The sequence below is a fragment of the Solea solea genome, chromosome 12 (genome assembly GCF_958295425.1).
Source record: "Solea solea chromosome 12, fSolSol10.1, whole genome shotgun sequence".
Classification (NCBI taxonomy): domain Eukaryota; kingdom Metazoa; phylum Chordata; class Actinopteri; order Pleuronectiformes; family Soleidae; genus Solea; species Solea solea.
In genome coordinates this window covers 25,429,748-25,455,979 of record NC_081145.1, presented here as the reverse complement: position 1 = coordinate 25,455,979, position 26,232 = coordinate 25,429,748, and the positions used below count along the sequence as shown (strand labels likewise).

Below are 26,232 nucleotides of genomic sequence, written 5' to 3'. Positions count from 1 at the left end.
GTTGGGTTTGAAGATTGGGACATTGAGGTTTTGACATGCTTTCACTGATGTTACATTTAGAACCAGTACACACATTTTATGAAACTGACAATGCACATTCATGTTAGAAGTATTCCATAAAAAAGACTAGTTTTAAGCAACTTTGGTAAACCAGTAAACAAATGTTGACATAAATGATCATCCGGCTAAAATAACCTGGGTTCAGGCTCCACATAAGCAATCACATGGCAAAAAGTGCTCTTTTTGGTCTAACAGTTTTTTGTTTACTACATAATTCCATGTGTTCCTTCATAGTTTGGATGTCCTCAGTATTAATCTACAATGTAGAAAATAAAATAAATAAAGACAATGTGTGTCCGAACTGCATTTACAGTAGGTATTGTAAACTTATACTAAGTAAATAAGTAAGAACATGTATAACTGTGGAGGGCGCTGTCACAATTCGACGTAGGAACCAATGACCTCACTCATCCTCAAGTCGGAACCTTCGCCGCGGACATGACGGAAGTTTAGACGGTTGCTCTGGGTGAACGGAGTGAACACTTGACAGCATCGCATCCTAAAAAGACACTATAATCTCCCCCCAGATTAACCCAGTCTCCCCTTTCCCTCACCCATGGCTTCCACTAACATAGACATCGAGGATGCGACCCAGCATCTCCGGGACATCCTCAAACTCGACCGTCCCGGCAACAGCGCCGGTGAGTTGGACCGAGAAAGAAAGCGGTGGCACCTATAAGGCCGCGGCAGCTAACCTTAGCTCATCAGCTAAGTGGCTAACATGAGTTGGTTGAGCGCGCAGCTTTAAAAAACACTCAATAGCACTTTGAATACACAATAACGAAAGAACAATGGGATGTGAATGTGGAGACACGCACATTTACATATATTTCTGCGGAATAATGATTTTGTTGTGATAAGAAGGGAATGTTAGTACGCTGCGTCTCAACTGCGTCGGAAAGTCCCAAATGTTAGCTTCACAGCGAGCTAGCTTACGTCTCCGTTGTAGGAAAGCTGTTGTCTCGAAAATGTTTAGTACGTTCGAAATGCGTCGTTTACAAATACTCTATAATGTGATACTGCATTGTAGGTATTTCACCCTATCATCATATCCTGTCAAATGATTTTACTGCTATGGACAATCAGCTCGAAACTGCGCACGGAGGTTTACGTTCGTCGATTACACGTTCATCATGTTGCAAATATTAATAAAGTATTCTGTCGTTTAAATATCATAAGAATGATCAATATATTGCAAAGTTGAAAATAATGTTGCCCAAAACTGGAGACTAAACCAATACGTCGCGCATTGAAATTAATTTTATATTTAATGCTGTGCCTGTACAAAAACCTACATGTGTATGTAACCTGATTATGTTTCAACATTAAATCGTACCTGTTACTATAAATACAAACTCAAGGTCTGGCATCAACACATTAAATAAGTAAAAGCAAATTTGCGTTACAAATTCAAATTCAAATTAGAGAACATTGTTCCCCCCGAAACTGAAGTCCATCGAACATTGAATTCCATTTAAGATTGAATTATGTGCCTGTACATGAACCTACATGTGAAAACAACTGTGTACCAAAGAAAAGATGTTGAATATTGTACTGAACTTGTAACCACATTTTACATAATCACCAAAATGTTGGGTTATTTTGGTTGGTTGGTGGTCTTTTACAGCAGTTGGCATCCACAATTTTGTGTAACCGCCTTACCCATTCATTATTATGTCTCCTCACAGCCTCACTCAGGTATGCAGATAATTGTTGTCTTTTACCAAAGAAGATTAGATCAAGGAAGACTGTGTTTGTTCTGTGGAGGAAATGAAAATGATACTTGAAAACTTACTTAGAATTTACCTGAACCAGTTATGTAGGAGATATATGCTATCAGCTAAATCAGCTAAAAACTTCAAATGGATACCTGTTTAAATTTTGTGGCAGGTTGGTGGAAGTCCATGTTGGTTGGGTGGGTGTTGGTTTCATCAATCCATTAAATATCTATGTTGTACATAACTTTCTTTCTCACAGTTTTTCTGGAGTGAGTGCTCCATCTCCTCTGTAGATGCATGCACTCAACTGTGAATGACATGAATGGTGTTATCCCATCTCCATTTTTTTGGCGTATGGGGGAGGGGAGGGGAGTGTGGTATGATTGACATCTTGCAGGCACCATTCTCCACACTGCAACAGCACATTAACAGGCATTTAGAGTGAGCCTTTCTATTGTAGGTTGTAACCGATTTGTCTATGCAATAAATAATGTCAAGTTTAATGGTTGAATTAAACATTTTTGCACTACTGTGTAGGGGTGAACAATTTGGAATAAATATTGGATTGCCATTATTACTGAAATTGTGATTGCCATATGAGATGGAATGGTATTTTTTGCATAATTATTCTCATTTTCATTCGAATAACTATTTAAAAATGATTTCTGTGTGATGTTTGTGCAGATCTGTGGGAAACAAAGATGTTAAATCTGTAGTAGGCCTGAACAATTAAGCGAAATTCGTAATTAATCTAAAATGGCGATTTGACACACAATTTAGCTTTTGGAAACATTGCACCTCCTGTGATTGAAAATTACAGTAATCCATATTGCGATTTTGATACATTTTTGATTAATTGTTCAGCCCTAATACTAATGAGTAAAGTAGTTGATGTGAAATTCCCTGTAATACAGTACAACATATCATTTCAGCTTTATGACTGTGGGCTAGCACAACTGTTTTATCACCCAGGTACAGGCAGTGTACCTTTTGAATGTAAATTGTATCTTACATTTACAGCACAGACACTGACAAAGAAACCATATACAGTATATATATATACACAGGCCAACTTTCCAACTTTTGCCCCCCCAGATGCACAGTCAAGTGATGGCTTGAAAATACCGTCTTTTAATGGAGAGCTGAATGGGTTATTGGGGGCAGCAGGCCTTCTGGGAAGCACTGACACGTCAACCATGTCAGACTCTACCCAACCCATCTCCACAGACCTCAGCACTGCTCAGGAGAGTCAGATCATGTGAGTGGGCTCTTAAAATCTCTTACCCAAAATAAGCAGAGAAACATTCATTGATGTCTCCTTGTAATTTAATCTATTTGCTGCTGTTTCAGTTGCCTTTCTGGTGATGATGGCTCCACCTGTATCCCTATCACCTCCAACAACGTGGAGATTGTGGCGAGTCAAGACTCCAGTATCAACAGCAAGGCCCGTGGCAGCAACAAGGTAAAAACTGCGAGCATCAGCTGCAGCATAACCATGTCCTTGATGTCTAAATTGCAGACTTTTTTTTTTTGGCTTTTTGTGGCTGAACAAATGAATAGCTAACAATGATTAAAAACCTGTGGAAAAGTTTAATTTGTTGTATAAACTGAATAAATCCAGTTTTTCATCACAAATTACCTGACTTTAGATTTTTGTCACTATGTCCTAGTGAGTTTTATTTGCTTTTTAAAAGGTGAATTTGTTTTTTGTTCAGGTGAAGATTCAGCCTGTTGCCAAGTATGACTGGGAACACAAGTATTATTACGGCAGACTGATCGCTGTGTCCAACTCTTTTGTTGCCTATGCCATCAGAGGTGAGCTTCCCGCACAAATTAGCTATTAATGACTGCTCTGCCTGAGTTTTGTACCACCGCCTAATTAAATTGGAGTTGTGTGCTGTTCCCTGGTTTAACTATTTAATTTAAAATAAACACTTGCTCCTGCAGGAGCCAATAACCATGCCATGATTCGTGTCCTGAGTCTGGGTTTTGCTGAGCGTTCATTACTGAAAGGATTCACTGGAGGTGTGGCAGATTTGGCTTTTGCCCACCTGGACTCCTCCCTGTTGGGTTGTGTGGATGAAGCAGGCAACCTGATGGTCTGGCAACTCACCTGCACTGGAATCAAGATACTGTATCCAGAAAACTGTAAAACAGCGATGTGAGGGAATGTTTCTGTGTGTGGATGGGTGGATGTTTGGGCTTGTATTTGTAGTGTTTGTTGCCACAGCCAACACTACCTTGTAATCTCTCAAAAATCCACCGCTTTTCACAGGGTAACAAAAGAAACCAATGCTCTATGAGCTCGTCTTCTCTTCCAATTTCTTTAACTCATGCTCCCTACAGAGATCAAATAGTGGTTCATATCAGACGGCCAGATGATGCTCCACTGAACTCCCAACGGCGCCTCATCTGGTGTCCATTTGTCCTGGAGGACAATGAGGAGAACCAGGATGATGCCAGCCAGACCTTGGCTCTTCTACATGAAGACAGGGTATCAGTATTTTTTTTCCACAGAAATTTTGATTTGAAAATACAAACAAACACTTAAATGTAAATAAACTGTTCCATTAATGTAACTAGAACCAATTACAAGAGCAGAGGAAATGGTTGGAATTCAGAGTCTAGTTGTGTTGACAGCCCCAATACCATTTTGCAGCCTCGAGTTAAGTTCATGTGAATGATCTCATTTTCGTACATCAGGAACTCAGGAGTTCAGGAAAATCAGGAGCTTCATACAATAATTCTATCCCCAGAAAGAACATCTGTGCTCCAGGTTTTCAAGAATATTTAAAAAAGTCTGTGTTTACCAGCGTTGACCCAAATTACATCGGGAAACAAACAGAATTTCTCCAGTGTTGATCTCTAATGTTGTCACTGGCCTCTTCCAGGCCGAGGTCTGGGACCTGGAGATCTTGAAAGCCAGCTACAGCAGTTGGCCCGTCGATGCCGCAGAAGTGAAGGATGGCGTCATCACCGTGAAGGGACATACACAGGTACTGATCGTGATGAAAAACTAATATTGTCCAAGAATGAGAGATCAGGCTTTACCAATTATAAATACATAAAACTATGACGTAAACATGCCACATTTGAGTTGCTTAACATGCACACCACGACATGTGAAACTGATTTCTTTACAAAAGATGTTGAATATTTTCATTAGAAAAAGTGAAAAACGTTGTGCTTTTTCATGTCCTGTCTCTGTAGCGTGTCAGTGAAGGGGCCTTGTCTCCAGATGGAACTGTATTAGCCACAGCTAGCCATGATGGATACATCAAGTTCTGGCAGTTGTACATAGAAGGGGGACAGGATAAGCCCAGGTGAGCTAGAAAGATGTGTTTTGAATGTGTGTAGCGAGTTATCAAGCGTTTGTCTATTATTGGCCTTTTCCTTTATTCTGGTTTTCTCTTTTGTCATCCTTTTTTACACTTCACTCTCTCCTTATCCAGATGTCTACATGAATTGAGGCCACATGGAGGGCGTCCCCTCTCTTGTCTTCTTTTCTGTGACAACCACAAGAGGCAGGATCCAGAGTTAGTACACAAGGGTTACACGCGGAACATATAACATTAATCTAAAGTCATCGCTATTTGATTGTCTGTTCTTTTTTACTTTTCACCTTGGGCTATTTCCTATGTTTTTGTCATTGCAGTGTTCCTTTCTGGCGGTTCCTCATTACTGGAGCAGATCAGAACCAGGAGTTGAAGATGTGGTGCACTGTTTCTTGGACCTGTTTACAGACCATCAGGTTATTCTTTCATTCTATCATTTAAACGTACCCCCCTGTTATCACTGTAAAATGGTATTACATTGGCATAAACTAACTAACTAAAACATTTTCTGCCTGAAAGGCCTCAATTAAGTTAAAAAGAGTTTTGAGAAGCAGACATGTTATTTAAAGATATTAATGAAATGCATGTTGTTCTCTCATAGGTTCTCGCCAGATCCGTTCAACTCCTCAGCTCTGCCAAGTCTGAAGGCCAGCCTGGACCTGTCTGCCGAGTATCTTATTCTCACAGACGTACAGAGGAAGGTCAGCACCAGGTTTCAGAAATGTTCACAAAACACAGTTTTTAAAGGTCTATTGTATAAGAATGAGTGACTTGTAATTGTGAGACTGCAGATTGCATCCCACCCCTCCCTTTTTAATTCTGTCAGGTTAAAACCGAGGTGTTTGGATACCAGAAATAATGTTGACACTCTTTCACAACTCTCTTCACTCTCCCATTCTGTCTGACATTTCCTCTTTCCTTGTTGGTTTATTTATCGGTTTTATGTGGGCAACGCTGTAACGCAACACCACACGTCTTACACATTAAAACACACATGGGAACATATGAACTAAAATTAGAAGTGACCTTTCTGGCCAGGTTCTTTATGTGATGGAGCTGCGTCAGGACCTGGAGAAAGGGAAGGCCAATTTCACAGCGGTGTCAGAGTTTCTGCTCACCCACCCTGTGCTCAGCTTTGGAGTCCGGGATGTGACCCACTGTCGACTGCAGCACACGGAGGTCCTTCCTGCAGAGGAGGAGAGCGAGAGCATGAGTACAGGTGAACATCTACACCCACACAGACACACAAACCCGGTCAGTGTTTGATCACTTCTTAATTCCACATTGATACAGAATCTACAGAAAATCAGCATTGCTTTGTTACGTTTATCTTTGATGTAATTAACACATTACTTGGTTTGCATGTCTGTTTTTCTTTCAGAGGGCACTCAAGGACTCACAGAGTCCAAGTCTGGGATCCAGATCAAACTCTACTGTGTTCACACTAAGTAAGTTTTCACCCATCGTCTAATGTCAGCCACTGTTTGTGTGAGCAAACAGTGGCCAAAATTGATAAGTTCCTAATTACTAAAGACATTGCATGCTGCATGTGTTGTTGATAATTTGTGTTTTTTTTGTGTTGTGGTTTGTTTTTAGGACTCTGCAGGATGTACAGATCTGGTTCCAGCCTCACATGCTCTCCAGCTCTGCAGTCTTCCTGCCTCATTCAGATTCTCAGGATGGTTTTGGTTAGTCACTGTCACCAAGACTTCAAAATCAGAACTAATAAATATCAATGGTTATTTAAAATGTGTTTGTTTTGTTAATATTTGGAAACTACACCAATTGTATTGTTTTAAGTATATATTGATAGGAAATATTTAGTCATGTTGCGTGTTCAAATTTTATATATTATTGTTTATAGGACAAGAATACTAATTCTAAAAGTTATCAGTGCAAAATTATTTGAAATATCTGGGTCCACATGCTGCATACATACAGTAGCGCACTGGTCAAATATCTCCACAAAGCTTAAGTCCTTGTGTGTGTTTCCTGCAGGGTTTTCAGATCACCTCACTGACCACAGCTCTGACAAGGAATCAGGAAGCGGCTCCCAGAATGACCTGAGGAAGATCCCATCTCTTCCTGCTCCTACTGACTTTTTGTCAAACTCCACCACCGGGCCAATGCCCAAGCTGATGACTCCCGATGCCTTCATGACACCGAGCACTTCGGTACGAACACACACAGAAGACAATTAGAATGGCCTTTTCTGTCTTGCATCTGAGTTTCTTTTCAGCAAAGTTGTCAAAACAATTCAGCCAATGAACGTTATGCATTAAATATGTCTTCTGCACTGCGTGAGACGGGGTGGAAGTGGCGCTTTTTCGCCATCTCTACTGATCTCGCTTGCATTTCTTATCCAAAGTTGGCACTGCACTCACTGGTGCCCTTTGTAAGTCACCTGCCCAGTTTGAAGCCTTTCAAGCAAACAGTTCTATGAATATCTAATGGTCAAGTACTAAGACACAGCCAAAATCTTATGAAATTTGCTGAAAAACATCAAGTATTCAAGCAAGGAACAAAATACAGGACATAAATGTGTTTTTTTGAAGTAACCTAGCAATGATTTTCCAAACCCTCTGTCACTTTTTTGTCGCCCTTCAGGTACCAGCGTCTCCTGGCAGCAGTGGCAGCAGTCTGACCATTGTAACCGCCATCAGCAGCAACTCTGACTCCACTAACAGGTCAGTTCTCCTCAGCAGCCTCACAGTCATTAAAAAATCTCTAATAGTTCCATCTTTTATCACATTAACTCAATGAACCCAGCGTTTGGTATTTTTGGTCGTACACATTAACTGAATGTCTGTCTCTGTGTGCAGAGGGATGGATGATATCGGTCAGAGTCCAAACAGGGCAGAGTGCTGCAGTAGCAGCAGCAGCAGCAGCAGCAGTAGTAGTAGTGGTAGTAGTGGTAGTAGTGTGACACTCTCTGCCTCCACCAGCACCCCAAGAGCTGCTTCCTCTGTGCTGCTGCCTGGACTGGAGAATCTGCAGGTGAGCACCGACTAATTTTCCTACGTCTAAAAGGCTCCATGTGCTCTTACTGCATGATTTTTTTTTCAGTGCTCTCTTCCTCTCCATATCCAGGCTTTGGCATCACCTTGTGCTCCTCTTGGACTTGACAACTCCCAGATTCTGGACTCTCCCCTCCTGCCACCACTGGCTTCTCCGACCAGGGCTCGATCCCCTGACGTCATCTCCTCAGCCTCCACAGCCATGTCCCAGGACATGCCGGAGATTGCATCCCAGACCCTGCAGCTTCAGCGTGGATTAGTATCCAGCCTGGAACCCTTACCACTTTCTGCTCTCCAGACAGACAGCATGGCCTCCGCTGCTTCTGCTCTGCACCTCCTCACGTCACCACGCACAGCCAACAGGTACGCTGATGAACAGCAGTGATTGTGCTTACTGATTCTTGTGACAAAAAAAACAACAACTTAAATTAACCCAATACTATATTTTCTTTTAAGCTTATTACCCCTGGAACTCGGAGGTGCAGATGGACCAGTAGGTGGGGCTATAGAGACAGAGCCTAGACTCAGCCACACTCCATCTTTATTGGAGAATGCCTTATCACAGGAGAACCCTGGAGTGGGTGGAGGTTCTTCAGATGGTAACGTTAGCCACACACCATGGCCTGCTGCACCTGACATCACCAGAGAAACCAGGAACAGTCTCAGGGACAATGGTCTAGGAGACTGGTAAGAATCTCCACATACACATTTACACACATTTAACAATGAGAAACATACACATAGAAATCAAAATAATCTCTCCCTTTGCATTTGTTCAGTATTTGTATTTCTTTTTAATGATGATATTGGTAGTAATAGATTATTCCTAAAGCATTTTGGTCTCTAGAACAAGACACACATAGTCACATTGACATAAACAAGCAGTTAAATGAGGATCTTCCTCCCCCTGAAAGGAAACATTTAAAAACTAAGGCGAAAGGCTTTTCGCCTTAGTTTTTAAATGTAATGTCAATAATATCCGGACTAGGTCTGTGGATTTCTCTGTTTCCACCATTTAATCACACTGTTGCAGTTGGTGTTTTTATTAATAGAAATGTAAACATCACTGTCTTGGTTCCCACATTGATTTGTGTGTTGTAATATGTTGTTGAATCATCTTGGGCTGCTTTCACGTTGGATGTGTGTGCATCCAACAAGATCTGCTCACACAGATCTGTTGTTTACACCCGCTCACCTGCTGAAGAGCTGCTCTGCATTCTGCTTTTGTTTTTCAGAGAATTTGTATTTGTTAAATATACATTTAAATACTCTATTATTTTTAACTAAATACCATAACTCGTCAGTATGAAGCTGTGCATCTGTTGGTGCTGCACAAATCATGGCAAAACTTGAAAAATGAAAGGAATCAGGGAAGTGAAACACCAGAGTGGCTTTACTTTGGAAACAGGAACAGGACATGTTTTGTTTATGGCATATGTGACACATGTAGATACTGAAACTCAGTCATGTGTGAACAGTCTTAAAGAGTGAACCATCAGAGCCATAACCTGCATATTAAACAAAGGTTGGGATTTAATTTGTCTAAAAGGAATCGGGAGACTGCTGTGGCTTTAATGGCAAAGGCTCCATCTCCTTTTGTCAGATATAGAGGTTTTGGGATAACCAGTCAAGGCCATTTAAAGCTTTAAAATAAAGTAAATAGTAAAACAAAATTTAAGTCGGTACGGAAGCGAATTGGAGCCAGTGAAGGGAGGCAAGGACTGGAGTGATGAGATTGTGAAACTGTGTGGAAAAGTATTTGATAAAAAGAGGTTTGTGTTGTGTTTCGACTGTGTTGTAGTTCAAGAGACGAGTCAAAGGACCGACACCTGAGTTCACCTTACCACCGTCGCTCTTATCACCTCACACAGAATGACAGTCAGGACACTGGTCCAGAGCAGAGGTAACACAAATCAACATACCTGTCCTCGTTTCTGCAAATAGTGAGCATAGAATTTTATTTACAGTAATGTTGGTTACAGTACACGTAGTAAACCGTATGCTTCACATGCTGCTTAGTTGCCGTTTGTCTTTTTTATTGATGTGCCTGTTTTTTTTCCCCCAGTGACCCTGATGATGAGGTGGCCAGCTTGGCATCTTCCTCTGGGAACTGTGGCTCTCGTTCTTCTCACAGAATCCCAGTTAAAGACTGGAAGTCTTCGCCACGAGGCTCGCCCAAACTGAAGAGGAAGTTAAAGAAAGATGATGGGTATTTTGATATTTGGAGAATCTCGATGTAGAATGAGAATGTACAAATAAATTATGATAGCTCTGTGTATTAAGAGAGAATCAAGTCTGTCTGTCACCCAGGCTGGGTTTGAGCATTTATTAGCAGTTTAAATGCACATAAAAACATTTCTTGATTCATTGGCTGATTGTGTTTTATCTTTCTTTCTTTCTTCCACCCAGTGAATCATCTCAGTCTAGACAAATGGAATCTGGTCAGGTAAGTTGATCACAAGACATTTGTTCAACTTGTTTTTGGAAACAGATCACTCCTTACTTAATCCAGTATTTCTGACAACTCATGGATTTCCTTTCTAGTCTTTTAGTAAAGAAATTTAGTCATTAATTCTTTTTTTTTTTAAAACCTTTTTTGATAAATACATGTGATTAATCAGTGATTCATTTTCATTTGTCATTGTCCTTCTGCTCATAGATGAATGCTGAGGTGCAGGACGAGCTGTTGATGCTCCTGCGTAGCCAGCAGAGGGAGCTGACTGAACTGCGTGGGCAGCTGGAAGCTATGCAGAGCTCCATTATTGCCCACGTCCTCACCAACCACCAGGAACAAGAACGTATCCTCATGCGGCAGAATGGAAAGTGTCATTAGTAGTAGCAACATACATTTCTCTTTGGTCACAAACCTTAGCTCTTATTGCAATTGGAAGAGCTGAAGTTACCATGCATGTTTACCAGTAAAAACAAAACATTTTAGTGAGTACGTTGAAAAGTTTCTGTCTAAGTATTGATGCTCCTTCTGAAGGACAAGCGAAACACTCGCTGGTCTTAATGGTCCTTTTACAGTATATTATTTTGAGCCTTAACCATTGGTGACTTCAGAGCGCAGACTGGAGCGAGTTCTGGCGGAGAGTCGGAATCATCAGCAGCAGCTTCAGGATCAGCTCAGCCAGCAGCTTAGCCACACCCTCAGCTCCACTCTCACCAACAGAATGGACAAAGTGCTGCGTGAGGAAATGAAGAAAATCGTCCCACAGAGTAAGGAAGCACGCAAAACATCTTCAAATGCCTTATTTGAATTTGCTAATTACATTGACAGTTCAGGGGGACTCAAATATGTACAGAGGTGTTATGTGATATCTGCGACACTCAGAGGTGGTGGAAACGCTGCATGTGGTGAATATAAGTTTCACTCATTTACATTCAGTTCCAGCTCACTTACAGTGACCACCAGAGACGGGTTCTTGATCTGTTCATCAGAAAGAGCTTTATTCACATACAGGTCTAAAAATCCCTGTCCTTATGACTAACACCTTCCTACAGCCTTCATCCAAGAAGGCATCAAGGTTATTGGAGGTGTTATAGAATAGTTCATGAGATATAAAACCATCCTTGTATCATACAAGAATTTAATAATGCAGTTAGATCAACAACTCGGTCACGTCGTGCAGTGTTGAGCAGTTTTTATATGCTGTACGGACATTTTCAAGATGTGCCACTGCAGTTTCTCATGAATGTACAATAACATTTTGTTACGTTAACAACATCCGGCTTTTACAGTTAGTAGACAACATCCTTATCTGCAGTTAAAGAAGAATGAGACGGTGTGGTAAAATGTTATACTGCCTCTTCAGGTTAGACCAGACTTTTAATTAGTTTTACATTTAGGAGACGTGAGATGGAGGGAATGGCTTTCCATTCATAAACAACTCTTTCCATTTAAAGTAATTTCTTAAATTGGAACTTTGCAAGTCTGGTCGGCTTCTAGCCTTTTTCTCTACAGAGCGCCCCCTTGTGTCTACCGCATTATCCTCAGTGTGGAGACAGCCCCCAATCACCCTGCACCAAGACATTTAACCATCACAATGCCTCCAAAGCTGTGAAACTAGGGTAAAAATCCTGCATACTTCTGCTCTAAAGATTTCAAGATGCGAGTGTAAGCTAATTTTCCACAGGTCAAAAAAACAACAACACACACAAACATCTGGCTTTTATCTGCAGTGGATACGGTCAACATTCTCTCCCAGGTCAAATAACTTTGCAATAGACACAGAGTTTTATTGACTCCAGCTTTAAATAGCAGTGATGTTATCATGACACCTGGATGAACGCAGTCGGTCCAAACACTGACTCTGCACACACGTACATGTGCTAATTTTGGTGCAAAATGTTAGCTTTAAGGATCTTGGTCTAGGGGTGTATAAAAATGTCACCATATTTCATGGTGTGATACTGTGTCTATTCTAAAACCTATATCAAAATGTCCTCTCACTAGACACAGGAGAATTTATTTTGGTAACATTTTTATTTTCAAAGTGAGTTTTTCTTTAAAATAGACTGTTTGGGTGAAGAAAATAACAATATATCCCCTCCCTTGCAGTATTCTAAATTATCATATCATCACATTTGTATCGGGATATGTATCATATCACCGCATTTTTGACAATGCACAGATGTAATGCAGTATGACTTAAAATGTTTATGACTTGGGCTGATAAAGGATTAATCAGTGTCTGACTGATTTATTTTTTCAGCTTTTCTGGTTTCTTTGCTCCGAACGACATTATTAAAACTGAGTCATGCTAGTTCGTAGACGAAACACATTTGAGAACCTCATTTCAATGTTTTGAAATGATTTTAATAATGAAAACAATTGTTCGGTGCAGCCCTACTTGAAACAGAACTTTATTTTTAGTTCCAGAGTGAAAGACCATGTCAGTTTGATCAGTGGAACAGGAGAGATGACCTGATTAAGGAGCGCGACACTCATATTGTAGGCTGCTCAAAAATGGACATAATGCAGGCCAGATTGTTCATTAATAAATCAACCATGCTCGAGACCATCATCCCAGACTTAAATTGAATTAAACATTACAGCTGAAGTTTGCTGGACTGAGGCACTAAAATTAGGCAGTCTTTTGAGAGATGTTTTCTTGCCTCGCCTTGCCTCTCTTGCCCTCTAAATAGAAAATGAGACATTTCTGTCTTTCACTGCTCGTTTGATCATATTTATTATGGGATAGTTCTTGTTGATCGGTCTTGTTAATAATTCTTTGTCCTCTGCAGCCATCTCAAAAAGCCTGGAGCCTGTGACGGGTCAGCTGAGCAACACGATTGCTGCCAAGCTGACTGCTGTGGAGGTCACCCTCAAGGACAATGTCAGCAAGGTGGTCAAATCCAAGGTAGGTTCGCCGTCCGACTTACTCCCACCACCTGTCTGAGTTTGCTGCTCGTTCACCTGATCACTGAAATCTTTTTCTCTTTCTGCCCATTTTTTTTCCCCAGAACACGACAGATGCCATCGGTCGGGCAGCGGCCGAAGCGATGCAGGGGCCGATCCAGGCGGCGTATAAAGACGCTTTCCAGAGCATCGTCCTGCCTGTGTTTGAGAGAGGCTGCCAGTCCATGTTTCAGCAAATCAACGACAGCTTCAAACAGGGAACACAAGAATGTAAGGCCTAATTAACATGTCAGCAAAGTAATACCAGAAATATAACAAAGGAAATATACTATTTTACACTATACTTGCTTTTCATTTGAGTTTCATTGAACATTTAGGTGGGTTTATTTGCAGATATTGAAGATACTCCTCATGAGTATGTTTGCACAAGTGCTTTAAAGGTGACATCGAATGCTGGTATAGCACATACATGTTAGTTATGGAGGTCTACTTACATATATTAACTTGTTTTCATGGTTAAAAACCTCCCAGTCGCTGCAAACGAGCCGATCAAAATATCTCCTCACTGACACTCTCGTCAGCTGCGCTGTTTCAGACCAAAATCACACCCCCAGAACGTGGACTGTGTTGTGATTGGCCAGCCAACGAGAGCTTTCCCACTGTCCTGTGATTGGCCAGGTACCTGGAAGTGACGTAATTGGTAGGCCAGCTCTCAGATACACAGCTCCCCCTCTGGCACGGTGGATGCTCTGCATCTCAGCAGCTACAACGAGAGTAGTTCTTCTTCTTCTGCGGTTGAATGTACGCAACCGGATGTGCCCGGACTAGTGCCCGCACCAGGAGGCGCTACGGTGGTGAGAGGAGTGGTCTGGATTTCTGATGACATCATCAGCATAGGGAAATGCCAATCCGCTTCGCAGAGCCCAGGAAAACAATACAACACTATTTTCTCAGCAGTGGCTGAACTGTTTGTTCTGAAACTTTAGGGTTTCATAAACGAGGTAATTACGCAGATACACACACATGCGCAGCGTTAATTGGAGCTTCCGGTCTATGTCGCCTTTAATATATAAAAATATCTGGCCTTTCTTGGCTTAGAATAGGCATTTTATATGTAGTAGCAGAGGCGTACTGTGCAAATACAGAAAAAGTATTTGTTTTTTGTAAGTGAAGGCTGTTGTATTTTCCTGAAAGGCTTGGGAAAGGGAGGAGTGAGCGGAGAAGTCCCTCTTTTGTTACAATCAGTGGTTTTATCATTAGATCTCACTAATTCTAACGCATTAGACCTGTAAATTGTCAGATTGTCCCTTGATGGCATTTCCATGTGGAACGATGCTCTGTTCGTGTTGGTTGTTCCCTCTTTGTAGACATCAGAGGCAGTTTATTTTGAAGTCTGATTAAATTGCTATCTCTTTTGAGAAAGCTCGGGGAAATCATTTTTTAACATCGGTTTTCCAATCTGAGCCACAGCACTGATGTGTTGATAAGATGTTTGTTTGCTCTCAGACTCGCCATGTCCCCCGCAGGAAGCTGGTGTTTTCAGATTTAACCGAGTCTGTTATAATCTGAGTCAATTTGACACACACTCGCGCAAACACAGTGTGCAGTAAATGGAGAGTCTGTAGTACGTCTCCAACTTCATCTTATCTGAGGTTAGAACACTCTTGAACACTTGATGTTTAGAATGAGAGTGATATTGATCGGACAGCACTTCAGGTTTTACATGTTGAAACTATTGAGTAACCGTTCACAATTCGTGTGGTTCCATTTGGTATGGCACATTAGTTTATGATCAACAGAGAGCAAGAAACAAATCCATTCTGTGCCTTTGGGTAAAGTTTGTCTTTGGATTCTATTAGAAAAAAGGTAATAATTGATTTTAAAAAGGGCAGTTTTACCAGTTATCAATGTTTCTGGACTTTGCTGTCCTTGGCTGCACTAACAACAAACGCACTGTAAGAAAAAAAATCAAAACTGACGAGTCTCTGCTCCATGAAATCAATTTTTACTTCCCTACGTCTTTGTGATTAAACCAAAACAGTCTCTTAACAATCTAGATTTTTCTGGCCAAATATCCACTTCTACAGCATTGCATGTTTCCAATTGAGTTACATTTTTTTCCCAAATATATGAACATGAAACAATATCAATTGGTATGTACAAGTTTATTGATACAGCACATTTAAAATCAACCCCCTTTTGGCCCAGTGTGCTGTACATATTCATAGCAAGAGACAAAACAATATGACATGCAACCTGATTGAAATAAATATAAGACGAGCTCAGCTGGGATTAAAACTCTAAATAGAAAAATAGGTCTCGAGCAAAGGCTTAAAACTCTCAAGGGACTGAGCATCTCTTATATGGTGTGACAGACTGTTCCAGAGGTTTTGTCAGAAGTGCTGGTGTTGGTTAATTTCAGATTATACTGAATAACAAAGAACACGCAGTCAGCCGTGAACATGACTGTATCTCGTCTCACTGTGGGTGGGACAGTATTCAGCTCATCTTCACTGCATTAATGGAGGCAATACCTAAGATCATAATATATAAATAAGCTGTAGGGCACAGCAGCTCTGGAGAATTATCACTGCTGCCCTTTCACATTACACTCAGTCATTTAATTCCAAGTTCATATGAAAAAAGTAACACTCAGTGGAGCTGTGACGGTATTTATGATGCGTTTGCTCATGTGCGGCAGATAAATTATTCTTTTTTTGTGTGTGTGTGTCATTGCAGACATACAGCAGCTCGAGACTCACATGAAGACCAGAAAGCAGAGAGAGCAGGAGACTCGGGACCCCATGGTTGGCCAGCTCCAACAGATGATTGACGGCTTCCAAAGCTCCACTGACCAGCTGGCCAATAACATCACGGCTAACGTCCGGGCTGAGGTCCAGCACCAGATCCAGATGATGGTGGGAAAGTATGTATCCTATTGATCCATCATCGATCACACCTGGGGTTGGAAGGCTGCTAATGAAACGCCTGTGGTCTCACTTGAAAAGAATGGACACTCCACATTTTTTCCCATTTTTCTTCCCTTATACATAATCTGTTCTTTTGAGCACTTAGTGTAACACGTTATTTAATCTCATCACTGCCGTTTTCTACAGTCTACTATATGCTGTCACTCAAGGGTGGCCAAAGAGTCCTGCTGTTGACTCCTACTCTTAGTAACTGGTGCAACAGCCCTGATTGATATTCTGCACTGATGCTTTAAATACCAGATATGCATATTAGTATATATGCCTATGCCAGCAGTCCTGGACTTACTCACTGCCTGTTTAGCAGTTGTGTAATGGATTGGAGAGTAGAAACAAAGCAAAGCTTAATCTTGTGGCTCATGTAAGAACATCAATTCGATCAAGTCTCTTGCTCCCTCTGCAATTAATTTCCTGGCCTCTGGAGTTATACGTATATTTGTCGTGGGCGAACCACAGAGCAAGTAGTTGACCGACTAAGACTTAAAAATCTCGGAAAAGAAATGACAAGGCCTGTCTGAGCTGAGCCACAGTGATAATAATATCTTCACTGGTGAGGTAGAATGAATCAAATGCAAGTCTGTGGTGGGAAATACTATGAATCTGCCGGACCTTTTCTCACATTTCCTTTCCCTTTTTCCTCCACAGTTTGCAGGAGTCTATTCTTAGCCACGTGCAGCGAATTGTCAAAGGGGAGGTGAGCCTGGCGATGAAGGAGCAGCAGGCTGTGGTCACCTCCAGCATCATGCAGGCAATGAGGTCAGCGGCCGGTACGCCTGTCCCCACAGCACACCTGGACTACCAGACCCAGCAGGCCAACATCCTGCAGCTCCTCCAGCAGGGCCAGGTCAACCAGGCTTTCCAGCAGGTAACACAAACGCATAGATTTTTGCAGTTGTTCTTCTTCTGCTGTGATTTCCATTCATTTGGACAGATTAAACAAAGCCTCATCCTTAACCGTAACCAGTTGATGCCTAACCCTAACCTTAATGACCCTGTAAAGCAAGTACTGAGTCTCTCCTCTTCACATATTATATATGTTAGTCTTCTGTTCAGGATATTTTTAGGCGTGTCTACAAATAAGGGCTCCATGACGCACAGGAGCCATAGCTAGCATAACTCCATCTCACACACACACCTGTTTTAAAAGTAGTGAGGACTAGAGCTGAAACAATTTATGGATGAATCGATTATTAATCGATTACTAAACCTTTATGATAATCAATAAATCGGTTTAAAGCTTTTTTCCATGATTAAAACACAAAAAAATGCATTCCCTCTCCCCTTACCCTAACCAGTACAACTATACAAATGCCTAACCTTGACATAAACTGAATTCTAGCCCTAACTCTAAAACCAGGTCTTAATCCATAAACAGCTTTGAGAACCTTGAAAGTGAGGACTAACCAGATAGTCCTCAGTTTCCCAAAATGTCCTCACTTCCTGTGCTCCATTGGTCCTCACAAAGATACCCATATAAGTACAAATACACACGCACATACTCGGGGGCCCACAGACCCAGTATATTGCTACAGCATCACGAGTCCTGAAGCTGAAACTTTATACCTGAACTTGCTCTGAAATTATTACTACACACACACACACACACATGAATCGTGTTGGACCAGTACAACCCAAAACATGTCATTGTGATGTGATTCATCTCAGGTAATGAGTGTGATATTTGAACAAAATGCAGTCAGAGATCTGTGTAAATGGTTGAGCCTGAAGGAAACACCTCTCTCTCTCTCTCTCTCTCTCTGTCTCTTTATCCGCAGGCTCTGTCAGCCACAGATCTGAACTTGGTCTTATACGTGTGCGAGACCATCGACTCTCAGCAGGTGTTTGGTCAGCACCCCTGCCCACTCAGCCAGCCCGTGCTGCTGTCGCTCATCCAGCAGCTCTCGTCCAACCTGTCAACCCGCTCTGAGCTCAAAATCAGGTGAGGAAACGAGGGCTGTTTCCATGCAGCGTGTTTGTGTGTGCGTGCGTGCGTGTGTGTGTATAATGCACAGTGGTATAATAACGTCAGGTGAGATGTCTTTTTATTGGCGTGTTATTTATAGATGAACACACTGGATATTGTAAAATTTAATAGACAACACAGGACATAAAAAAGGTGCCGTCTCTTCGTCTAGTGTGGTTACAATATCTGATTTTATTTGGAGTCGGTGGGTCACATGACATGGATGCTCATGAAAGGATGTGGTATTTTTTAAAAAAATACTAATTTTCATGTTAATTAAAAGTGCTAAAATAGTAATCGTTTATCGTTAAATCTGTCAAATATGTTCTTGAATGGTTGATTTATTGTCATCCATTAAATGTCAGAAATTCCAGATTCTTTGTCGCGTGTCATAATCTCATTCACTTATCGCCTCTCACCTCTCAAGTTTGATGTAAGGCCTCTGTTTTACGGTGCAGCTTAACTTAATAATTTTGGAAAATTTTATTAGATTTCATCGAAAACCTGTAAACTTTTTAAGTTTTCCCGTTCACCGAATTCCGTAAAGCTCGGGCGCTGTTGTTTGTATTATGATCATATTGAAGCCCTGGCAGCCGTCAATAAATTAGTGTGTCTGAAAAACAATAATTGTAATAAACTAATTTTAATGGACTTCAATTCCGAGTGAGGAGTGATAAATAACTGACCGGCCTCTCTCATGCACTCTCATGCCTGTGCCTTCACACTACAGCCTGGGCACCTGACCTGAGCCCGGTGGTGACATGACGGGTCGTGCAGGGGTCTGACATGATTGTGGGGCACGGGTTGGGGTCGTTTATATTAGTTGACATGGTAATTTAAAGTTATTTCAGTGGAACATACAGTAAAATATGGTGAATTTGAATTTGCTTAGTCGAAAATAGATGTGTAACTACTAAAAATAACCACAACTCAAAATAAACCATGACGGTCTCGTTATGTAATCGGTGGTTACAGGTTTGCTGTGTGTGGTCATGGGTGTTAGTAGCTGCTTCCTCCTGGATGTTTGTCCTTTGTCATACCCATCACTAAATCTGCTTCGTTTTAAAATCTATTTATACTACCATTTTCGTCTGTTTTACGTCCGTGCATTCCATATGTTATCTCCGTCACTATCCTCCATACCCCGCTGCTTCTTTTGTTTTGGTGCAGTTGTTGTGCATCATTTCCTCTAGAGGGCAGTGCTGAGTACCAGGTTTCAGGCAAGCAAGAAACACGGTGGCCGTTGAAGAGGTTATTTTATTGTGCTTGACCCGTAATGGACAGAAAACACATGCAGATTCCGCAGTGGTGGAATTTAGACCATCGTATGTAAGTCGTCCCATTAATGTCATATAGGATAGATGCATGTAATTCCGCAGCGATTCTCTCTGAAACATTCCACCAATTGACTCTACAATTTCCGGTGTTATTGCTCCATTTCATCATGAAATGAACGCAAAGTATGGACAAATAAAATGCTCCGTCCGTCTTCTGCATAGAGTATAAATGGGGCCCTTACTCTACCTGTCGTGAACAAAATATGCAGGACATGTGTTGGGTTCTTGTCAACCTGAGCCACACTCTACTTTACACACTGTGACAACCAGAGTTTAGCCTGTAAGTCATGGACAAATGACAAAGAATGTACATAAAAAAAAAAAACAACACAACAACAATCCTGTGTTTCAGGAGGCGTAGTTTTGACAAGGGAGGCGACCGGAGGTTGAGTCGATTGCGTGATGACATTGTTAGCTTTTCCCTGCCTTTCCGACCCTAGTTTTAGTCCCATTTCATCACAAAGCGATAGTGCAAACTGGTTTTAATGTCTGCATTTTACGTCTCCCACACAAGCCGAGTCCTGCGCCTCCCTTGATCAATAACATAGTCAGTCTTTGCCTAAACTTTTGCTCCCTGCCTCATCTCCATTGTGCGTCCATTATCCACTGTCTCCTGGGCGCTAAACAGTGCTAAACTGCTGACCCCATCACCCGGCTCTGTCTGTAGCCCGGCTTCATAGCTGTCGGGGGAGCTCAGATCATCTTCTGAATAGCTCTGCAATTTTTTGATGCTCACGATTCTGTTCCTTCCCTGTCCTTGTGTCGTTAATCGTCTTGTTTTTCCTGCCGTTCTTCCCTCCAGTACTTTTTCTGCTCCTGTAACAGTTTATGTTGTGCTGTTGTCCTCAAGTTTTTAGGAGCTTTAAAGATAATGAGGTCGGGAGTGCTGAACGGAAATAAAAGCTCAGACTGGTGTCGGTTTTACCAGAGGTGACAAAAATAATTAGTGAGGGGAAGAGGCGCAGGTAAGCGTGAGCAGAACTAAATTTCTGATGTGGCACTAGAGCGAAGAGAGCCGCACTCGCACAGTGAGCCGGCAGCTAGGAAGACGATCAAGGACGGCGTTTGAAATTCAGACAGTGAAAGATGGCTGGAATAGAGAGTGATACTTTCACCGTTCTCTGCAGCTGCTCCAAGGGTCAAAATACACACCGTGTCTCTGTGCATTGCCTTTATATCTGAGTGAATTAAGCCTCACATTTATTACACAACTCTACGTAGAACCAAAAAACAGCCTGTTGTGTTCAATTAGTTTTTCATTATCTCGTCTCGTTTGATTCTCAGAGAAATAGCCTGGAACCAGCTACTAGATGAATCATGATATTTTAAAAACTGAAAAAGCAATCGCAAATGATCATTTTCCAGCATCTTCTAATGCTCTTATTCGTCTTATTCTTAATATAGTGTATACAGTAGAGGTGGGACATGATATCTATTTGGTGATATATCGTCATCCTTCCTTGTCCAATATGTTAATCGATACGCATATATCGTTATTTTAAGGCGCTCTAAAGTAAACAGTCACTGTCTCCTCATGGTGGTGCTGTTCAAAAGTTGCCTGGCTGAAGAAAAGGGAGTTCACTGCGGGATAATGGTGGAGAAAGCTACGTTAAGAGATGCCCCATCCACGTCCGATACGTAGACTTAAACCCGGATAGGTTGATTGTACTTACTTGTTTGTTATTGACAGACTTAAATGTACATAATCAGAATTTAACATTTTTAAGTTACATACACTTAAATGGTTAAAGTAAGTATAGTGGAGTCTACTTAAAAGTACAGTAGCCAAAACGTAATATTATAAGTTAAATACACTTAAAATTCTAGTTTTATTAAAAATATGAATATATTAAATTTTAAAATATTATATTTTGAATAAGAAAATTCCAATTAAATTATTATTTGTTAATGACCACACATTGCAGTACATTTTATTTATTTTATTTAGAGACACAACAAAGCAACACATATGTATGAGGGGTTAAGTTGTGGTGATGCTGGGCTTGTTGGACTCGCTGGGCTTGCAGTGCTGGTGTCCTCATAGCAGAGGATTCCCACAGGAATGTCCACAGTCTCCCTCATTAAGAGTCTATGGTGTGAGAAACGAGGCAAAAGTAAGATATTCAGGTTAACCGCAATTTGTCTACAATCAGCTGTGTGGTCTTCATAAATATTATGATTTTCATAATTCACATAGGAGAATGGTAAAACTGAGTCACACACCAATCAAAAAACTTTACTCACTGAACTGCTATAGCAATAATGACTGGAGGTCCTCTCATAATTTGAATTTGACACTACAGTTGCAAAACTGTATGTAGAAAATACACAAGTAGAAAGAGCTACTCAATAATTGTCACAATTGTAATCAAAATTGACCTATAAGTCGACCTCAAATTTACACACGTTTCAAACTAGAAATGTTCCAGCAGTTTCTAATACTTCAAGAGAGAAAACGACTCACCTCATTCAGGCAGAAATGGTATCCTCTTTACGGCAGTCAGATGTCCTTTAAAAGCGTCCAAACTTGCTAAAAACAAAAGGAGCATGCAAAGTGCAAAGAAAGACCTTAAATTGCTCTGTGTAAATTAGAAAATGGTGCCCCTTTCTCTGTAGCCACCAACGGACAAGCACAGACTTGTCTTGAGTTTTGAGCCAATCACAACAGGGCAGCACTGTGGCCTATGGTAAAACTTGAAAAAAATGAGTACGTCCAATGATTGTCTTATACACGCTTCATATACTCATACTGTTTAAGTAATACAATAAAACTAATCTTCAAAATTGGTGTTTACTCAAACTGTTTGCATAGAATGAACTTTCGGGTTAACAGTGTATGCACTTTGTTCTTGTTTAGTTTTCTTCAGTTAGACAGATACCATGACGTATCGTTGTATCGTGATATTATTGGTATCGTGGACTGTGTAATGTTTCGTGAGGCACCCTGTGAGTCCCGCCGCTAGTATACAGTGTATTGGTGTTGCTCTGTTTACAGCACTTATAGCATATTTGTATCAATAAAGGATTTGCTCGTAGCTGACGTGATTTTTACAGCTGTGCTGAAATATCAATGGTAACTGTCACGTTAGCTGTGAGGAGCTGACGTGATGTCACTTCCTCTGTCATTTGCATTGTGATGCGTCTCGTATTACTAGACGAGGTTAGCCATTTTATGACGATCAAGCCGCTGGACTTATGACTAGCACTTTATAGTTTGGCTTACTTGAAGCACGCACTTACTTCTAGCTCTTGTTTGTACCCAAATGTTTAAATGCACTTATTGTAAGTCTGCCAAATGACATGTAAAGTAATGTAATGACATGCGCCTGTTTTGTTTACTTGATCACAGCCCTCACCATCTTTTAGCGTCACTCCTTCTAACTCCTCTCAGGATGAGATAAGACCACACACAACAATGTTTAGTCTCTTTCATCAACTGCATAAACAATTGAGTAACTGCCCCTGGTGAATTGTGAAGTATATCTTCACTTTGTATTTGATTTTCATTGTTGTTTTGTCGGCGTTAATTTATCCACTTGTGAGCGGTGTAACTCAGAAAGTGAAGAACAGATTTTGGTTCAATGTGGGGATATAGATTATGGTCCAAGAAAGAAATGACTAGATTTTGCTGATGACATTTGTCCTGATTCAGAACTTTAAAAAGGAGAGGGGCGGAGTGTTGACTCTCAGAAACGGAGACTTAGTGGACTCCAGAGTCTTGACTCCAGTTACCTGTGGAACTACTATTGCTGCGTCTCTGTTTTTAGACACGAATGTACTCCCGTCCTGTTTAGTTGTGTCCACGAACGCAGGAGAATGTGTGTAACACTGAGGCTTGGTTGAACACGCACACACACACACACACGGGAGGCTGGAGCGTTTCCTGCTGGGCTCTCGTATGGCCTCGCTTGGATGTGATGAGGAAATTTGAGACGGATTTGGCAGAAAAAGTTTAGAAAAAAATGTCTGGAACAGTATTTGTGGACATTTGCATCCTCACATACATACTGTCCCTGTGGGTAGTTTCCTGAAATAGTCCAGACTTTGGTGCATGTCTGAAAAGTAGCTTGTGCCGGAAGTTGTATCACGATCTCTCTCTCTCTCCCTCCCTATGTGTCCACGTGCAGCTACCTGGAGGACGCGGTGATGAATCTGGACCACAGCGACCCGCTGACGAGAGACCACATGTCGTCCGTGTTGGCTCAGGTCCGACCCAAGCTCTTCACCTTCCTGCAGCAGGACCCACACAGCCTGCTCAGTAAGAGGGCGCGGCGCCTGATGATGATGCTGCAGGGCCTCGTCACCCACTAGTCCCCCTGGTTTTTTCGAGTATGGCGCAGAGAAAGCAAGTTCACACCATTTTGTCCAGTTTTTGTTCAGACGCGCAGGAAAACTTCACTTTAAAGCTGTTTGCTGGAGCACGAGGACGAGGACGGACCTTGTCGGTCGCAGGTGGACGACGACGACGACGGCGGCGGCGGCTCCTCCATGAACAAGTTTGAAACTTTTCACTTGGTTTGTTGACGTCCCCCTCATGTCCTTTCAGATCCTGTCCTCTCATCCTACTGCACCAGTGAGACGTCACGTTTAAATAGTGGACTACTTTAGTTCCCCTTCTTTTTCCCCCCGTAGACACACACACATGTAAGATGGTGAAAAGTCTGGACACAGAGATGGCTGTTGTTTGTTGAGGAGACTCTTTAAGTTCACTGTAGATTTCCTTCAGATTTTTCTGCTGCTCCCCTCAAGAGACGGCCTGAGCGCCCTCTCGTCCTTTTATCCCTTTTTTCCGTGAACGACTGTCTCAGAGACGAGAGCCCGGTAACTGTGGTCCCCCCCCCTCCCCCGTCTCCCGTACGCACAGTCCTGGACACTTGTTTTGACCTCACATCAACAGAATGTACAGCTGAGTGGTCCACGAGACCCCGCGTCACAGCGTTCCCTTCTCCTCTGATGTGATCCTCTGACCCTTTTTCCTTCTGTTTTTTTGTTACTGGACAAGAAAAAAGGGAGTCGTGTTTTCATTTTTCATTTCTTCTGTTTTCTTCGGATTGAAATTGACGCCCGGCACCTTCAACTTCAGTTTTCTATAATCACAGAGCAAAAATATCTATCGTCCCAAAGTCAGTTTATGTTTGGAGGGATGTTTCAGTTCAACTGTATTCCTCATTAGTTTGGAGATGACATCAGGCCAAAATCTCAGTGAGGATCAACAATTATTTTTACTCAAACTAACCTTGTTTTCACAAATCTCTTTAATCATTGTTCCCGATGGAAACAAATAAAAAATAAATGAATAAAAGAGACACATTTTTTTAGTTTAATAAGTGTGTACGACAGTCCTTCAAAGTAATATTTCTTCCCCTGGTAGATTTCCACTCTTTTCTCCTGTGACGGCCCGCCTTCTTTTTTTATATATATATATATATATAAATATATACATATAATGACATGTAGTATTTGTAAGACTTGTATTCTTGCTTTAAAAAAAAAGTTGTCAAAACTAGTTATCAAACACGTCCCGAGCATTATTGTTACTGCTGACTGTAGTTTATTATCAGGAGGTTCCAAATAAAGTGGTGTAGTTGCATCTCACGCGCTCTAGGAGGCAGCACTTATTTGGACTTGCACATCATCATCACCACCATTTAAGTTGTGCACTCATGTGAAATCATTCCTGCTCTCACAGTATCTGGCGTCGTTTAAAAACAAAAAAGTTGGACGCACGTTTGATTGTGAAGTAGACGTTTATTTGACTTTGTTGCATTTTAGACTCGGTTAAGGTGGATTTGTGTAGCAAGTGCCTTATTGTATTCAACCTGTTTTTGTTCCCAGCCGGGCCTTTAACGTTCACACTTTGTCCCGCGGCAGTTTCCATTTAACCTTGAAAGGCATTTAGTCCATTGAAAATAAAAAGAATAAATAAATACAGTGTGGTGAGGAGGCGTAAACAGAGTTGCATTAAGGAGAGGAACCTGTTTTTGTTTTTGTTTGGAAACATTTGACGGATATTTGACTGCTCATCATGTCGGTGAGTGGAAGAAAAAAAGAGAGATAAAGAGATGGAACGTTCTGACTGTGAAGGTCAGGCTTCACTCTGTCGCCTTTGTCTTCTCTTGTCCATTGTTTGTTGCTTATGTTATGTATCTTTTACAGTTTGTTTTACCCCGAACATTTTTGGAATAAAAAAAGGCTTGTTCAATTTTTTATTTTGTCTTTATCGTCGATGCCGATGATGATGTTCTTGTGATCTGAACACAGACCTGAAGATGCTTCCCCCTCTGCTTTTAAAGTCTGTGCAAACTATATTCACTTTAATGCATTTAAATCACTCCAGTACATTCCTGAGGTAATTATTTTAATTTCTCAAAACAGGGGTACAGTGATTAATTGGGTGTGCAATTATACTTTTTTTGGGTGTTTCTCAGGGTTTTCAGCTTCTTAAATGTGATA

At 41.3% G+C, this 26,232-nt stretch overlaps 1 protein-coding gene and 1 long non-coding RNA gene across 3 annotated transcripts; one reads left to right on the top strand and one right to left on the bottom strand.

The window, feature by feature from the left end:
• Positions 1-269: 269 nt before the first annotated feature.
• Positions 270-2,485, bottom strand: LOC131470663 (uncharacterized). The gene is made up of 3 exons (XR_009241910.1): positions 1,931-2,485; positions 1,723-1,819; positions 270-316 (listed from the first exon to the last, which is right to left on the bottom strand). It is a non-coding gene; the product is annotated as an uncharacterized LOC131470663 (long non-coding RNA).
• edc4 (enhancer of mRNA decapping 4) lies at positions 490-25,988 on the top strand. 2 transcript variants are annotated; one of them, XM_058646620.1, is made up of 30 exons: positions 490-701; positions 2,874-3,036; positions 3,129-3,240; positions 3,494-3,593; positions 3,726-3,912; positions 4,125-4,272; positions 4,670-4,774; positions 4,989-5,101; positions 5,231-5,314; positions 5,434-5,529; positions 5,715-5,814; positions 6,152-6,332; positions 6,495-6,561; positions 6,710-6,801; positions 7,112-7,287; positions 7,721-7,800; positions 7,936-8,110; positions 8,204-8,493; positions 8,587-8,817; positions 9,932-10,033; positions 10,196-10,339; positions 10,540-10,576; positions 10,790-10,928; positions 11,194-11,349; positions 13,378-13,493; positions 13,597-13,762; positions 16,232-16,418; positions 17,125-17,344; positions 18,255-18,418; positions 23,907-25,988. In XM_058646620.1, exons 1-30 carry the CDS (start codon positions 617-619, stop codon positions 24,088-24,090), a joined length of 4,200 nt encoding a protein of 1,399 aa, XP_058502603.1. In that variant the 5' UTR covers positions 490-616; the 3' UTR covers positions 24,091-25,988. The 2 variants fall into 2 exon arrangements, with proteins under 2 accessions (XP_058502603.1, XP_058502602.1); XM_058646619.1 differs by having other exon boundaries at positions 8,180-8,493.
• Positions 25,989-26,232: the final 244 nt, after the last annotated feature.